The sequence below is a fragment of the Gavialis gangeticus genome, unplaced genomic scaffold (genome assembly GCF_001723915.1).
Source record: "Gavialis gangeticus isolate Ggan-Ray unplaced genomic scaffold, GavGan_comp1, whole genome shotgun sequence".
Taxonomy (NCBI): Eukaryota; Metazoa; Chordata; order Crocodylia; family Gavialidae; genus Gavialis; species Gavialis gangeticus.
In genome coordinates, this window is record NW_017729026.1 from 29315582 (window position 1) to 29333396 (window position 17815).

Consider the following 17815-nt stretch of genomic DNA (forward strand, 5'->3'; position numbering starts at 1 on the left):
CATGTCAAGTCTTACAGTATTTCTCTCCTCCCTTCCGTTCCATACAATATCGGTATTGTCATTGAGAATTTTGCCCTCCACAGATCCTATTATCCAGAACATCTTATTTGCACCTCTCCTTCCTTGACCCTCCATCTCATTTCTAACCTTATCTGAAATAATCTCTCTTCCCCTTTGATTTTGTTGCTTAAATAATACAGGAAGGGGAGAGACAGGCTTTTAACTGTATCATCAGTCTCCTTCAGCATAACTACCCTTGAGCAACATCTGTCCTCTCTGCATGACACTTCCGTTAATACTTATTTAGATTTCAGCTCTTATCAGGATAAGTGACCTTTCGCTTGTAATTCACCACCACTTTTATTTTGCTGTCATTGTTACTATTATTTCAATCAAACTTTTTGCCATTATGCTTTGAATCTGTCACACAATGCTATTCATTTTGATTATACATTTTAGTCTATCAAGTTATTACAGTATGTTGAAGTGGTTATCATCCATCATGTAAACCAATCCATAATTGTTACCATGCAGTGCTGTATGAACATACCTCTATAAGTTATTAGAGTATCAGAAGACTGGTTTGTTGCGTTATTCATATATTTATGTTCTGTAGGAGTTTTCACAAAAGATCACAGATGGCTGTTCATTTTACATCGCATGAAAAGGACCATTAAGTGTATATTTCTAGGTCTATTTCAATGTGCTACTGCTAACTGCTTCATCATTGTAACGTGGTGGTCAGTATAGTAAGACTATTTATTCTTGTTACATTTATGGGACAGACTAGTAGGGGCCAAACTTTTTGGCAGGTGTTCCACAAATTAATCCTGTATCCTCCCTGAGTACTACTCCAGTCTCCTTTCCCTGCCCAATCTGTTGCTCCACTTTCTGCTTTCTACCCTGTTCTTCCTGCCCAATCTACTGCTTTGCTTTATGAACTTCCTGCCCTATCTGCTACTGTGGTGCATGTCCCCTCTCTGATCTGCTGCATGTCACACACAGAGGTCACCCATGCCACTTGTGGCACACGTGCCACATTGACCACCCCTACTAGCAGTTCACAAATACTGCATACTTTGTGAAAGATATTCAACAACACAGCAACAAATATGTCTAGAGACACATGCACTTAAGAGATCTTGTCCCATGCAACACTTGCATGGCGCACCTAAAAAGACTGCACTGTAGTCTTTGAATATATAGCTTCATGTGCAAAGTGACAAAGAGACTAACAATTCCCTACAATTCGTACAAGACGCAAAAATTCAGCAGAAATAACCCGGTGGTAACAGAATTTAGTTTGCAACAAATTATTATATTTCTTCTGTATTACACACATTTCCCATGGAATGACTTGAATCAACTATGGATTCAATGATGGATAAAATGGAAAACAACTTCTTTAACTACTTTTATTCATACACAAAATCTAGTCTTCTTGTCTTCATTACTTTTAAAATGATCTAGTAATTGATTAATAATATACAATGGCATAAGGACTCAAATTCCATATGGTCCAGTAGTCAAACTACCAAATATATTAATAGTGCTATAAGGATCCACAGTAATCAATATCTAATCTTCAATACCTTTTCGGTCACCCTTCTTAGTGTAAATATTTAATCAACTTATAAGTTAAGTTATTGGAAAACGTTCTTTATATTCTTTAATACTTTGTCAACTGTTCCTTATATTGTGCCAATTATAATCTTTTGGAACACTTTAAACTGAATAGTTCACAAGATCGCTCTTTTTTTTATTAGACTCCTTTTTTGGATACCCATGCTTCTCCTCTTTTGGTATCATGAAAAAATCTTAGATTTTGTAAGGAGTCTTCCACATTTCTGATTTTATTTTCTCTTAGAGCTTCTAATCTTTTGTTTTAGTTATGCCAAAAAAGATAATAGCTTCTACTTTTTCTACTGTGTGCAAAACTTACATAAACCCTTCAAAGTTCAATGTAAATGTTCAATTATTCAAATGCCGAACGGCTGAGCAAATACTGAGGTACCTAATGCAAGGGCGACTGGTGCCTCGTGAGGCAGGGGCATTTGTCCCCCCAGCAGCTAGTCAGTGACTTAGTCCCCCTGCGGCTGACTGTGCTGCCAGGGGGGTCCCCACTGCGCACTGCTGGCAGAGGGATGGCAGGGATCCCTTCCTCTGGAGCCCCCAACTCCCTGGCCAGCACTCTCCGGAAGGGCACCAGCACTCTTGCCTGCCCCCCCTGCCTGTTGCCTAAGCAGGGAGCACTGGCTGTCAGGGGGTGCACCAGCGCTCTCAGGGGTACACATGCACCCTGTGCACCCCCTACACATCACCACTGACCTAATACATCCACTGATTTGTTCCTTCTGTTTCTATAGCTTACTGCCATTTTTTTGCTTTTACTCTTCCTGTTCCCCTACTGCACTGAAGACAGATTGCTTAATGTGTTTTTTTTCACTCCTATCTGTTCTGATTTCATCATAAATCTTTTGGGTTTGTTTCTTCTGGAAAAACATCTCACTTCATCTACAACAACTATATCTATTATCTAGTGTTTTGTGTTTTATAATTGTATCCAGTTTTGCAAGCATTTCTCAATGTCAGTCATTATTCTCTGGGCATGGATCACAGGGAAGAATATTCTGTCACATTCTATCCTTGAAAATACTGACAGACTATATCTAACATTTTTCTACGATAACTAATTAATTATAACACAGAATCATAAATCGTATGTTTTAACGTAGATCTATTACAGAGACTGACAGGAACAAGTCACATTGGGAATTTTTTGATTTAGCAGAAATAATAACTTTTCTAAGGAAAGGAGAAAAATAAACTGGTTTTACCAATCCAAAATATTCAGAGACAATATCTAGGGTGAGCCAAGCAATTTCAATAGCATTATTATTTTACAGAAAAGACACAATTGCCTATACTGCCTTTTCCTCAAAAAACCACCAAATACATTTAGAAAAAGCCAGTCTAGTAGCTAGCTGTAAAATGTGGTTTCGTGCTTTACAGTATTATAATTTTAATCAGACTGAAAGCATTATTGTACTGGTCATGTAAAAATGTTGAACTGTATGGTTTCCTGTCACACATTCACAAGTTAAATCTATGGCATTAAAACTACACTTTTTCCCACATTAAGCATAAAGTAAAACAACAGTGCAAAGCAGTGGGAACTTCAGACCTGCTGGTGCCACACAGTTGAAAACATGAATCCATACTTTATCTGGTTTTACTACTTGGCCATTGATTGAATTATTTTTTCTATTAAAGCATCATCAGTCAGTGCCAGCTTTCAACATCTATCCAACTCACAAATTTTGCTCTTGAATAATTTTTCTTGTACACAAGGATTTTCAGCTGAAATTCTGCTTCTGTGTTCAACCCAACCATTCACATCTCAGATGCTATATACTGATATTGCCAAAGCCATCCACCAAACACTCTTAAAGGTTTTATGTACTGCATCTGTTTCCAAAGAAATGATAAAGGTTTCCTTGGCAGACATAAAACCTGATGTACAAAATACACAAATTCAGGCCTCTTTAAAAAAAAAAAGTCCACGTACTTCGATAACTGAAATAACTATACAGTTCTGGAAACTCACCTGCTGTAATGTATCTATCAATCCAGCCTCCTACAAAAAAACTCTCTCAAAACAAGATAAAGTTATCTAGGTAACGTTGTATCAGGAATTATAGCTTATATACTTGGGTATATGGCTTAAATAGTTGGGTGCGCGCAAGCATTACGTTTCAAGTGGGAGAATCACAGTTCTCCAGGTAGAAACTGGAAGTGTTCACACAGTTTCTCCCAAAACAAAAATGGTGGTTTCAGGAGAAAACTAACCCAACTCCAACCAAGCAGAAGTATCTCTTGGGAGACGCTTCTTCTGGGAGAAGGAATGCATATAGGATTACCCTTCCTATACAAATCACAGTACCATCCTCCAGCATCTCAGAGTGCATTACTTCAGAGCATGCATACAGATACCAGAGACGATGACTAAGTCACAAAACAGTTACACAAAACCAGATCTCAAGCTAAGAGCAGGTAGTATTTTATTTAACAGACTAAGGACAGTTGGGACACTGCTGTCCTCTAGAGCAAAGAAACTGATAAATATCACTAGCTAATGGAACCTGATAGATTCCATATACTTTAGTGGGAGATGTGCTGCCTTCTCAATAGACAACTTTTCAGTGGATTGACTACATTTTTTATCTCTTATTTCCTTAAAAAGCAATTTTTTAACACATACAGACACTAAACTGGCCAGCAAAATACAGCCATAATCCTCCACCCCCCCCCTCTTTTTAAGAAAATAACACAATTTTTTTTGTGGAAAAGGGTATTTTTCTACTTTTCTGGTGTATCAAGGAACTGAACTGTATTGATTCCTATTTTAGTTTTATGCCACTTGGAGCAGGGATCTTTCCTTTCTCTAGGTTCATGCAATGAGGCCAAGCCAGAACCCTGGACCTAGCCATTCCCAATCAAGACATCAGAGTAAGTCATCCCCTGAACAGGCACCACCTGCAGCAAGCCTGGAACTGTACCTTGGTCCTAGCTGGGCCAAGTAAGGCAGTTAGTTCCCTGAGGCCACAGACAACAGGCCTCACCTGCTCCAGCCCTTAAAATGTAGGTACAGCCTGCAGTATCCCTATCTGGGCAAAGGCAAAAGTTCTTGCTTCTGACCTCCCGTGCATTTCCTTGTTAGGCTTCTGGTTTTCATTCCAACTTTGGCTTCTATTCCTGGTAAGACCCTTGGCATTCCCTGCTCATGATTCTGGGTTGGCTTTCAGCTCTGGCTTTTGGCCTCTGATCCCAATTAACCCTTGACTTTGGTTCTGGACTCTGGCCTGTCCTGATTTATGGATATATCAGAATCTAGTTCTGATGCCAAATCCCTCTGGACCCCAGCTCCCTGGGAACCAATCTACTATCAGCATTCAAACTAATTATAAGGATGATTTTATTAAATTCCTAAAAATCTTTCTACTAATATTAGATTTTTTTTCTAACACCTTTATAAAAACCACACATAAACACTCCAAAATATCTAATTTTTTATCATGAAAAACTGCATAACAATTTCATTTTAAAAAGTCTATGAAAATTTACAAATCAGTTTAATCACATGCAAACAGGTGCCATCTATCAGTTTAAAGTAATTTAATTTAAAATTTTAATTTAGTCCTCAGAATTCCTATTTTTAGAAATAAAAATAGATGCTGACCTGGACTAAGAGATGACCCAAGCTGGAGAAATGTGTGTCATTTTCTCTAATGTTATTAATCTGCTTCACTAACTGCAGCAGTATTTCCACAGCTCCTTTGTTGGCCATTTCATTAAGAATAGCTGCATTTCCAGAAATGAATTTTATAGCCCCCATACAATAAAGAAGAGCTTCATTGTTTGCTTGTAAATCTTCAATTCTCAGGACCTCCAACAAATAATCTAAAATAAAAATCAGCATTTAGAAAGTCTGACACTGACATTTATATTTCAGTTATCCCTGTCCTTAAAGAAAAACATAGTTGCAAAAGAAAACTGTGGTTGTAAACTTTATCATACTCTTCTTTTATGTAAGTTGGAAGATTAGGTATCTGGATTGAAATCATGAGCAACTACTGATGTGTAGCAGAAAGGATCAAAACCTTTGGTTTCCTAGTCTTTAGAAAAAGCATATAAATTTTGAAAGACCAGTGGTCATCACTAAAATCTTTGATCAAGATTTTCAAGGTATTTTATGGGCCTTACTTCTTGAGTGCTCAGTTTGGAACACTGTACACTGGCCTATTCAGCAAAAGAGTATTCTCAGCACCTTTTGAAAATAAGGCCTCTTTAAGGTACCCCTTATTATGCACCTAAAAAGTCAGGCACCTAAAATCCTAAAATCAATGGTTATCTTTGAAAAGTTTGCCCTTGGTATTTTTTAACTTTACATTTTCAAGCAGAATCAGGAGGATATTCCCTACCAGATAACAAAACAATCCCAGTCAGTTGTTGAACCTTATTTTCTTGATCTGTTAAAAAGAAACTAATACTGACTTTTGTTTCTTTAGTCACTTTCAGTTCAAATAGAAGAGACACAATTTTCCCATCCCATTTTAAACATCTCCTGCTCCACATTAGAATGAACCAAAGATCTTACAACTGCCTAGTGGTCAGGAGGATTACCTGGGATGCAAGAGACCTAGCTAAATCAGAGAGGGACCTTGAAACTCAGTCTCCTGCCTCTAACGTGAGTAATCTACTCAGCAGACTCTTTTCTATCCCAGTTTCCCCCTCTTGCTGAAGTTTTCTTTTATGAATCAATAGTTAAATATACATAGTACAAGAAAGGGACTCTGCCCCTATAGCCCAATGATTAGGACATTCACACAGGATAAAGACGACCCAGGTTCAATCCACGTTCTGAATCAACACAGCAGGAATTTATAGCTGTGTGTCCTATATCCTATGAAAGTGTCCCAAACACTTGGTTACCCTACAGCAGCAATTTTCAACCAGGAAGGAGGGCACTGTGGTACCCAGTGTCATCACTGTGGCGTCTCAGTGTCATGAGATGCTTTTAAGGGTGAAGAGGGTGTCATGCAATATTATAGCACTGTTAGGTATACAAACACCCATGTGATTCACAAGATAAACTGAGACACATGAATCCACAGCGTCAAAAATATTTTGAGTTTTTTGCAAGAGAAGAATTGTTCTATTTTTTCATAATCAAAAAATACGTGAAAATGAAGAGCTGGTATTTTGTTTGGAATGCCTTGAGTTTAACAAGGTTGATAACCACTGTCCTAGGGTAAGAGCTTCCTTTCTGATCAGAAGTTTTATTCTGGACCTGGAAAACCTTTCCCAGGTAAAGATGTCTAAAAACTGGTACAATTCCACAGAATGTTTCAATTTCAACAAATTTATATTTTATGATGAAAAAAATCATTTTTTTCATGTTTTGTCTGACTGAAAAAAAAATCAGGTATTTTCTTTAATAACTAATAATAATCTGTACTCAAGTAAAACATTTAATAAGCAATTACTTCAACCATAAGAAAACTTTTCCTTTTTTCTGTCTACATATGAGTGTCATAAAAACCCTTTCTATCAAAATCCCACTTAAAAATTAGTGAAGAAAACCATGGGAAGACAGGATTGAAGAGAAAATGATGTTGTTATACAGACATTTTCAATGTACCTACCTAGATTTTCTTATGGTCCTCATCTCCCTAGAAGGAGTACATTTGATTTCTGAGATTGTTGTGGAACTTTCTTTCTCAAAAGGCCTTTTGCATTCGCTTTGTACCTGGTACAATTATCTGGCCTAAGACCCCATTTCTACAAACGTGCTTAAATTTAAGGATGCAAGTAGTCCCATTTACTTCAATGGGACTATTCAAACTCTTTACTTAAGCACATCTATTAAGTACTTGAGATATTCAGGCCTAAATTAGTAAGCCATGTAATAAAGTTTGACTGAAAAGGAAATAAATTAAAAACAGGATTGAACACGGCTCTCTCACTTGTCCATCATTTCTATACTGCGTATATTTTTAAAGTGTAGAATTCAGTTTTGGCACAAATTTAACTATCAGAATTTTTCTACAGAATGTGAAGGACAAACAATTTTACTATTTCAGCACTTAAAATTTATTTTAGCGCATGTAAAATAGAATACATACCCAATAGTTTGTCATTTTGGATAAGAAAATCATTTTTTTCATTTCTGCAAATTTTGAATGCAAGTTTGCACACACTAAGCATATTCTTTCCACTCACTTTCATCTGCAGAGAGAAAGAGATGAAACAAAAATTACAATTATATTTTTGTGAAAATGAAAATTTCCCATATTATTTTAAAAGTTGGGTATATGGTAATCCTGTACTTCAGAAGTCCCAAGAAAAGCACCAACAACTAGTTACTGGGCCTGTTCTGGTTCTGAACTGAGTACAGGTTTTGCTATTACTTCACTGGAACAGAATCGGGCTTACAGAATTCAAAGATTCTAAAATCTTAATATGTAAAACTGTAAAAAAAGCTTAAAAATTGTATATGTAGAACTTTAAAAGGACTGCATATTACTATTTTGTAGGTTTTTAAAAATCATTCTTACAGTATAAAACAATAATTCCTGACATGCTTCTTCCCTTGAGTAGGGTTCCTTGTTTAGTCATTAGTAGCCACAAAACAAAAATATAAGAGGAGTTATGTTGGATAATCAAAGAAGACAAAATAATACATTTCATAATGAAAGATGCCCTCAAACTTTGGGAAATATTTTAAATGATTTAAGTCAGCAGGGGAGAAATCTGACGGCAGAAGACACAAGAAAAAATAGCGGAAACTGAAAGGGAATGTGAAAGAGGTAAAAATACAGTAAAAATCTTTCCCCCATTTGTTATACAATTTGAAAAATATTTAATGGCAAAAATGCCACTGCTATAATTCTTAAATTCTGCACTACAACCAAAAACACGCACATTTTTTATTTTTATCTCCAGGTTAAAAGATACATGAAAATTGAAGTAAAAATAATGTGATCACTAAAAACTCTATCAGGAAATGAGCTAAGTAGGAAGGTCAAAGTACAGTCTTAGCTGTGGATTTTACATCTTATCAGAAATATTAATACCACAACACTGCCTTATGAAAAACAAATTTTGTCAAAATACAGTTAAAAGAAATCTCGTAATAAATCTGATGCTTACCTCACTGCTACCTCTAAGATTTGAAGGCATATACTGATATTAACATTAATAAAACAACAGTTTTATCTATCAACATCTTCCGTAACATTTTCATGTACACAATTCCTTAGAGAGGCCATAGGCAGAGGTGCATCTGTAGTGCTACAAATGTTGCAGCACTTCGAAGTGCTACAGAAATGTAGCAATGCCAGACATGGCTAAACATTGAAGCCCTCAACCACTTGCTGCAAAGGCATTCTGCATGCTCTCCAGCCCAGGGGCAAAACACGGTTGCTCAGCTCTGCTTCCTTCCTCCCACAGGAATAGTGGTGCGCTATGGCAAAGAGGAGGACTGAGACACTCCCTTCATTGCTATGGTGCACTGGACACGTTACCTGTGGTACTACCAAACACAGAACTAAGGTGAAGTACTTGTTTAATTCAGAAACATGTTTGTGGTGCTTCTGCCATTCTGTAGCACTATCTAGGATATGCATGTCTGTACGCTCAACTTTCATAGCAACACAAATGTAATATCTGTCCACAGTCAGAGACTGAATATAGTGACAAAATGAAGAAAACTTGGCATATTACAATTAAGGTTGCCAGTTACAACACCACTGAATTAAATGATGAAATCAATAAGTTTATTGAATTATTTATTTTAAATTATATGAATTAAAAGGTGTGGTTAACAGCTTAGTAGAAGTCTTTTGTTGTGAAAGGTATGGGATATAGTAAAGTTAATTAATTTGCTAAAAAAAATTAATACTAAATATTTTCCTCAATTGCCTATTTGTTGCAAAACACAAAATGCAAAAAAATAAAAAAATAAATAAAAAAATTCCAGGTTTTTTATTTCAGTTATACTGTTTTCTGAAATACTTCTAAGGCATTTTAATTATATCTCTTAAAACATTTCAGTGCTGCCTTCCAACCCAACAGCAAGTAGCAGAGATGATTAGGAGTACCACTCTGCTGCTCAAGTGTGTAACAAGCAGTGTGTCCTAGGAGCACTGACATGCTGCTGCATGCATCATGCTTGGACCACTGGATGATTCATTCCATCAGTAATGACATTAGCACAAATAAAGAGGGTGAGAATTTCAGAATTACCTTTGAAACTCATGGGATCACAAGGATCACTAAGTTACCACAATGTTCACCAGGTACTCTAGTTTGAGTTGTGCGAATACCTCAACATTTATTTACTTTCTAATTATATTTAGAATAAATCCCAGCTTTGGTGTAAAACTCTGTGAACAACTAATTTTCGTAAGCTAAAGTCCTAAGTAAAACTGGGAACTGGAAAATAAGAGTTCAACTCTCATTCCTGTCACAGCCTGTACCGTCTTGGACAAGTCACTTAATTTTTTGGATCAGCATCACAAAAAACCTTCCTAACCCATTTTGGTACAAGAGAACCCCTAACTACCCATGTTTTCTGGGTACAATGGACTTAGGCACCTAAAGTTATTTTACTCTACATGCCCATGGTGCTGCCATCTTGGCTGGCCTGAAAATCAGGGCTTGGGACAGCTGTTCAAAGAGCCTGGGCCTGAACTGATTCAATCTTTGCAGGTTAGTCTAACCTGGCTAGGCTGAACTGAGGGGAAGTATGGCCAGGCCTGAGCAAATTTGAGAGGGGGAAAGATTTCAGAACATACCTCTGCTTCTATGCTTCCTACTGGCTAATTCAGGTGTTGCTCCCCAAACTCAGCATAGTGAATGTTGTGAATCCCAATCCTAGGCACCTAAGCTTCCTGACCTAAACTACAGAGATCTTAGATGCATATTTCAGGTTTGTTAATTTCACTCTGGATCCAAGTATCCTTTATGATTTTTGCCCTCTATTCCTCCAACCCTCCTTAATATAACAAACAAGATTATATTTGCATTCCCATGCCCTTCGTCTGTCTTGTCTGTTTAGACTGTAAGCTGTCTGGTGCAGATACCATCTCTCAAAGGTACACTAGGAGAGGTTTAAAAGGAGAGGGGGAGCCACTGTGCTCTGGACTGTACTGCAGCTATTAGTTACCTGTAAAGGAGCCTGTAATGAAACAAAAACATTGAGCTGCAGCCAGACACCTAATAAAGTTTATCTGGCTATAGGAGGGGGCAAGCTGAGGGATGAGATAATAAAAGAAACAGAGCTTTTGATGGGTCTGAATAAATTCAAGTCAGCACAGCCTGATGACCTTCATCTCAGGGTACTGAAGGAACTGAAAGAGGTCATCTCAGGGCCCTTGACAATAATATTTATGAAATTGTGGGAGATGGGCAAAGTACTAAAGGACTGAAAAAGGGCAAACATAGTACCCCACTTTAAAAAGGGAAAAAAGGAGGACCCAGGGAACTGCAGACTGGTTAACCTCACCTTAGTACCCAGAAACTTACTAGAACATACCCTAAGGAACTCCATTTGCAAACATCTGGATGACAAAATCTGGGCTATTGTAGGGAAAGGAAGATTCTTCTACAAGCAGCCAGAATGGATTTAAGAAGAAAAAAACCATGCTAAACAAGCATTACCTCACTGGAACAGAATCAGGCGTACAGAATTCAAAGATTCTAAAATCTCAATATGTAAAACTGTAAAGTACAGTACCTCTTTAACAAAGTAACTACTTGGGTGCATGAAGAGAATGCTGTGGATATAGCAGTATAGTATTTACATCTCAGGGGCCCTGACAATAATATTTATCAAACTGTGGGACTTCAGCAAGGGTTCTGACGAAGTCCCATGTGACCATCTCATAAACAAATTGGAAAATGTGGGCTAGGCAAAACTTCTGTCAGGTAGGTAGGTAGACAACTGTCTCAATAGCCACAACTACAAATGGATCCATGTCATAATGGTAGGGGGTTTCAAATAGAATCCCATAGGGTATCCTGGGCCCAGTGTTGTCCAACGTGATTTATTAATGTTGGAATTGGGAGTTTCTTCAGCAAAGTTGAGCAACAACTACAGGCTTGGCAACGCCAACCTGACCAGCACTATAAATGAAAGAGACCTGGGGGTAGTAACAGACTACAGCATGAATATGAGCCTGCAGTATGACTCTGGCCAGCAGCGAAAATAATACTCTGGATGCATTTCTAAAAAGACAAAGGAGGTGATTCTTGCACTCTACTTGGCACCGGTGAGACTCCAACTGGAGTACTACATCCAGTTCTGGGAGATGCCCTTTAACAAGGACATGGTAAAACTTGAGACAGTCCAGAGAAGGGCCATCCATATGATGAGAGGCTTGCACAGCAAGCCACATGAGGAAAGGCTGAGGGACCTGGGACTCTTCAGCCTAAAAAAGAGAAAGCTGAGAGGGGACTTGGTAGCAGCTTACTGCTACGTCAGGGGAATATATCAGGGGCTCGGTGAACAACTGTTCACCAGGGTGCCCTTGGGGAAAACCAAGAGTAATGGCCACAGACTCCTGGAAGACAATTTCAGGCTCAACATTAGGAAAAATTTCTTCACAGTTAGGGTGTCCAGACAGTGGAATAACCTTCCAGAGGTGGCACAATCGCCTACCCTGGAAATCTTCAAGAGGAAACTGGACAGTCATCATGCTGGGGTCACCTGACCCCACCAGTCATTCTTCCTACCTGGTGGAGGGGCTGGACCCAGTGATCTTCCAGTCCCTTCCAGCCTTACCATCTATGAGTAAGCTGCAGATGACACAGAAGTGGGAAGGACTGCAAACACACTGGAGGATGACACTGCAATTTACAGGATCTTAGTTTGGAAAGCGGGGCTGGAGCTAACAGGATGAAATTCAAGGCTGATAAATGCAACATGCTACAGCTCATGAAGAATAATAAAAAATAAATACAAAATGGGTGGCACCTGGCTGGATGGTAAGACTACAGAAAAGGGCCTGGGAGCCTTAGCAGTCTGGGAATCTGCATTGTCACAAAAGGCAAATGCAGTTTTACGATGCAACAAAAGAAGTATTAGGTACAAGACACAAAAGGTGATAGTGCCTTTCTATTCAGAACAAGTTAGGCCTCAACTACTCAGTACTGGTAAGACCTCATCTAGATAACTATGCAGTTTTGGGGTTCACATTTCAAAAAGGACAGAGGGAAGTTAGAGAGGGTCCCAGAGATGGGTGACAAAAAATGATAAAAAGCCTTGCAAGGCAAGTTGAATGAGAAAAGGTAGAAGGAAATAGGCATTTTTAGCTTGCAGAACAGGAGCCTAGGAATGGACACAATAGCAGTCTTCAAATATCCAAAGAGCTTTGCTAAAGAAGAGGGAAAACATCTTTTCTTTCTTGCTGCAGAGAGCAAAATGCAGACCAATGGCTTGAAGCTGCAGCAAAATAGGTTTAAGATTGGGTATTGGGAAAGACTTCTTCACAGTTAGAACAGTGAGGCAGCGGAATAGACTGCCTAGGGAAGTTGTGGACTGTCCACCACTGGATGTGTTCAAGAAGAGGTTAGATGAGCACTAGTATGGGTAGATTTGGGAGTACCTATGCCTGTATTCCACTACAGGTATTCTCCCATGCTTCTGGGCTTTGCTGGTTGCCACATGGGGCCAGGAAGGATTTTTTTTTCTCCTCCTGCCACTATAAGTGAGGGGTTGGGGTTGGGTTGCCTTCCTCAAGAACCACTGGGGGTTGGCTAGAGCAAAGGCTGCTGATTTTGACTGGGGTGAACCAATGCTTGTGCTGGGACTTAAAGTTTCTGGTTAGACAGTCTTACCCCTCCAACTGCCATACTTGAAGTCAGGAAGGATTTTTTTCCCCATGTCAGACTGGTACGGAGGTTTTGCCTTTTTCTGTAATGGAGATGTGGCCCTCTTGGATGTCTCAAACACTTTTTAACAACCTCTGAAGCAGCAAAATATTGGCCATTGGGGTCCCCTCTGCTTTCCCTGTAGCAAATTAGGATTGCTTATGTCTTGTGGCTGTATCAGGATTGACTGTGTAGTTTTGCTGTTAGGTTAAACAATGGATTTACATAGGATCATTTAGTTAGGGATCATATGTAAGGGGGCTGGCCTAGATGACCTCTGGAGGTCCCTTCCAGCCACCCTGCTTTTCTATGATTTTATGAAATGTAGCAAAACTGTTCCAACTTTAACCCAGCTTCATCCAAATTTAAAGCTGGGGCGATTTAGCTCGCTTGTATCACTGAAAGCTCATGCACATGTGACACCTGCTGCATGCTCCTGAGCATCATTTCCTGCTCCTTTTACAAGACAGTCCAAGTGTATTTTTCTTCATGCCCATGTGTCCATTTTTAGCATAACATAATAGAGCTCCAACCTCAGTTGGGGTCCCTGAATAATTTTTAAGTAAATAAATACTACATAATAAGAGAATGAGATACGATTCCTGGATCTGCCACTGACTAAATGAACTGGCCTCTGACAAATAACTTAATCTCTCTGAGTACTTCAGTGCCCCCATATAGGAACAATTTTATTTACCCACTTTTAAAATCACTTCACATCCTCAGATAAAAGTACTTTAATCAAGTATTATTAAAAATTTAACTTATTTTTTAGGTTTAGTCTTTGGTTCTTAGCAGATTGAAGGCTACTAATACTAAAATAAAGAATGTAACATTTGATAAAAAAAAAAGATTCACAGATACGGTATGTTAATTATTGCATTCTAACGTGTTACAAACTAGTATTTAAAAAAAAAACCAAAAAAAACTTACAGCCAGAATAATTATTGCCAATTTCAGGCAAAGTGGGTCTGAACCAATGTCAACCAGTTTATATAATGTCTTCAGAAGCACAGTTCTTCTTTTAAATCTCTTTCCTAGCATATGCCCTTCTTCCAAGGCTTGATAGAGACTGGTACAGGCAAGGCAGAGCTTTTCTATATTGTCTTCTATTTGGGTGGAGAAAGTAAAAGTTAACCATTATAGACAAAATACAGATAAATGTTTGCATAATGGCATAAAAAAAAAAATCTTCCAATAAATCTCTTAGGATTCTGGCCTGTTAATAAAAGTATTGATAGCATTGGCTGTACCACAAAACATATTTTGATGTTGTTATTGGTTTAAAAACAGTAGCTCCTGTTAAGCCAAGTGATTCATAGAGCCAACAATGACACCCATTTACCTCGTCGTCTTTAAAGAGAAGACAAAAATGAAACTTTTTTTACTTTTAATAATTAGACTAACCAGATACCAGGTATAAACCTTGGAGAATCTGGATGGATTCACTGAAGAGCTCTGCCAAATGTTACAGGCAAAAACTAACTAACTAACTAACTAAGGACAGTTTAGGAACATTATTTTAGCTACAAATCCACCCTAAAGGACATCCTATGCCAGCTGCTGTTAGGGGTTCAAGTCTGAATTTATATGCAAGATCCTGAACTCACACAAGAGGTTCAAAATGCACTCAAATAGAACTTTGTTTATAAAATAACAAAAAAGAAAATCTGCAAAGTACCAAAAAATCTACACCCTCAAAAGAACACAAATACACATTTATAAAAAAGAATAAAAGGCCACATCTATTCTCTAAAAATTAAATATTTTGTGCCTGAATTCCTGGTTTTCTTTTGTTTTGTTTTGCTTTTTTGCTTGAAGGCTACATCATTTTGTTTGTTTTTTGTTTTAAGGCTACATCAGTAAGGTACATAAAGTATACTATAAGCTTACCTGAGATACTGCCATTTTGAGTATATACTGCATTTCTCAACACAGACATACTACTGTAATACTCATGTGGACAGCAGGTAGCTCAAACAAATCTATATTACTAGAGAATTATAAAGAATTTTAAAGAAATATCATGCTATATTTGATGCTTGCCAAACTATCCTATGTAAACATACTGGATGGGTAGGTGATTTTCAATATTTTTAAAAATAAAGGGGTGATTTGTATATTTTATTTGCTAAATAACTTTAAAAATCCCCATTAGTCACACAAACTAAGATTTTAATTTTTGTTTGTTTTTTATTACAATGAATTTAGTATTTGGGAGAGATGCTTGACTGGCAAAGAAAATGCATGAGAACTTTACTTAGCCACCCGACTTAATAAAAAATTATGATTAAAAATAAATAAAACCATTGATTATGTTCAGATTATAGTAATTTTAATAAGCCTAAGAAGAAATTTGAATTTAATATAAAATGTTTAGGTTTAACATTTCTAAAAACATTTAAATGAAAAGATACATGCTGAAATTGTAAGACTATCAAAAATTGGGTTACAGGTTGCATGCTTTTTCTATATAAAGAATGAATCAGAGGAAAAACAGGTACCTTTCAAGAGCAAATAATACACACTAGTCTTTATACTATATTAAAGGACTAATGTTGCAGGCAGATGTACTATTGGGTGCAAAAGATGGGGAAGTCATTACAGGTACTGTAGCTCACCCTCTGATTACAGAAGACAGCATTATGTACTTCGCTGGCATCATACACTAAGCCCGCCTACATGGTCTCATACTTCTATTTTATAGCTTCTCCCTATTTGAACTGTCCTAAGTTCTGTTTGAAAATGTATGTAGAAGTTTATGCATCTAAAACATTTAAAATCTGTTCCGTTTAATAAAAATAATGTTATATGCTGTTTTGTGCATGTAGTTAAATTCCAGTTACTATGCTGGTGTCAAGCAAACACATTAATCATGAATAGAAATGAACTGTCTGGTAAATAAGCAATATCTCATTCAGTATTTTTTAATATATTAAAATTTAAAATTAGTATGAATCTGCCAATATTAAGCTATATATGTAATTATTAAAATAAATGTATAGTTACAGTGTACCCTCCTGCACATGAAAAAGATGCATGAAGTCTAGGAAATGTACCAAATCTCTATTTAATTGTCATCAGGATGCTTTAATAGTTTAACCAAACAATGAAAATACACCTTTTTTTAAAGAAAGTAACTGAAGTACAGTCAAAGAAGTCAATTAAAATCAATTAACTAAATTGAGGCTTTCCACTTTCTGATTTAAATAAATACACTCTTTTGCCCTCAAAATGGGAATATCTCTTGCAGTATCAGTTCTGTATCAATACATTTCAACTTTAGTCTAGGTAAGTAACAACATAAGATTATCTCTTTCGTCTCCCTCTTGAGACAATCAGTAACAATTGTGGCAACAATATCTATCCTGTGGGTAGCTGTCCACTTGTGACATGAGATGAAGCGAGGCCATCAACCTATTCCCACTTCTGCCAGGGGAGCAGGAGTGTCACGGAAGTGAAAATGGAAGTTATAGCTCAACAATAGCTGCGTATCACTGCATGTCACGAAGCTCAGAGAAAAAAAATCCACATTTTCTTTTGCTTACCCCTCAGCAACTGTTTTTTGCCCAAATGCCTATATTTGCCCTTAGTGAGTAAGCAGTATTTTTTTTGATCACGAAACAATCATCTGAAAACAGAAGGCCAATCAGAGGAACTTCGCTGATAACTTCAGAATTAAAATCAGATTTCTTTCAAACAAATTGTTTTCTAGAAATATATACCCTGAAAAAGAGTTTGTTTATTAATATACTAGCAAAGTGCCCATCAAGAATGATGGGCGGGTAGCAGGGACAGAGCGCCACCACACACCGACATGCACTGCCACCACTCTATATCCAGCCCCATGCAACCCCCCTACTGCTCTGTGTCCGGCCCCATGCACCCCCCCACACCTGACACACACCCACCCATGCACATCCACCCACCTGCCACACCCTCCATGTGAGGCACGCTCCCCTCACTGGGTTCCTGCACAGCACCCTGCGGCCGTGTGCTCAGGCAGGCTCCCCCTGTGCAGGGGGGGCGTGGCCACAGGGTGCAGGCAGGGGGGTGTGCCCTAGAGCCACATGTTGCAGCCAGTGGGCACTGCCCATGCCCCCCTGCCCACTGTCCTCATGGCATCCTGAGGCCATGTGCCACCCCCTGCCCCAGTGCCAGGAGTACCTGCCAGTTGTGGGCGGCGGGGCATGCATGGTGCAGCTGCAGGGTGCTGTATGGGGAAAGAGCACACAAGGCGCAGGCAGTGCCCACTGCCTGTAGCATGTGGGGCAGGGCACACCCCCCATGCCTGCTCCCTGAGTGGCACCCTGCAGCCACATGCCATGCCCACCCCCTGCTGTGGGCCACAGAGAAGGCATGGCATGGGGGGGGGGGGGGC

The 17815-nt window shown here is 38.4% G+C and overlaps 1 protein-coding gene across 3 annotated transcripts in view; it reads right to left on the reverse strand.

Moving 5' to 3' along the window:
- The window catches only part of ARMC2 (armadillo repeat containing 2), a 210611-nt gene that overhangs the window by 116994 nt on the left and 75802 nt on the right, over positions 1–17815 (reverse strand). For all 3 annotated transcript variants that reach the window (XR_002097939.1, XM_019520123.1, XM_019520124.1), the window contains exons 8-10: positions 14368–14543; positions 7686–7788; positions 5240–5460 (exon numbers count right to left, since the gene is read on the reverse strand). Coding sequence is in view for 2 of the 3 variants with exons in the window: in XM_019520123.1 (XP_019375668.1) it covers positions 5240–5460; positions 7686–7788; positions 14368–14543 (500 nt within the window). In the remaining variant the exon portion in view is untranslated. The remainder of the gene's footprint in view (positions 1–5239; positions 5461–7685; positions 7789–14367; positions 14544–17815) is intronic.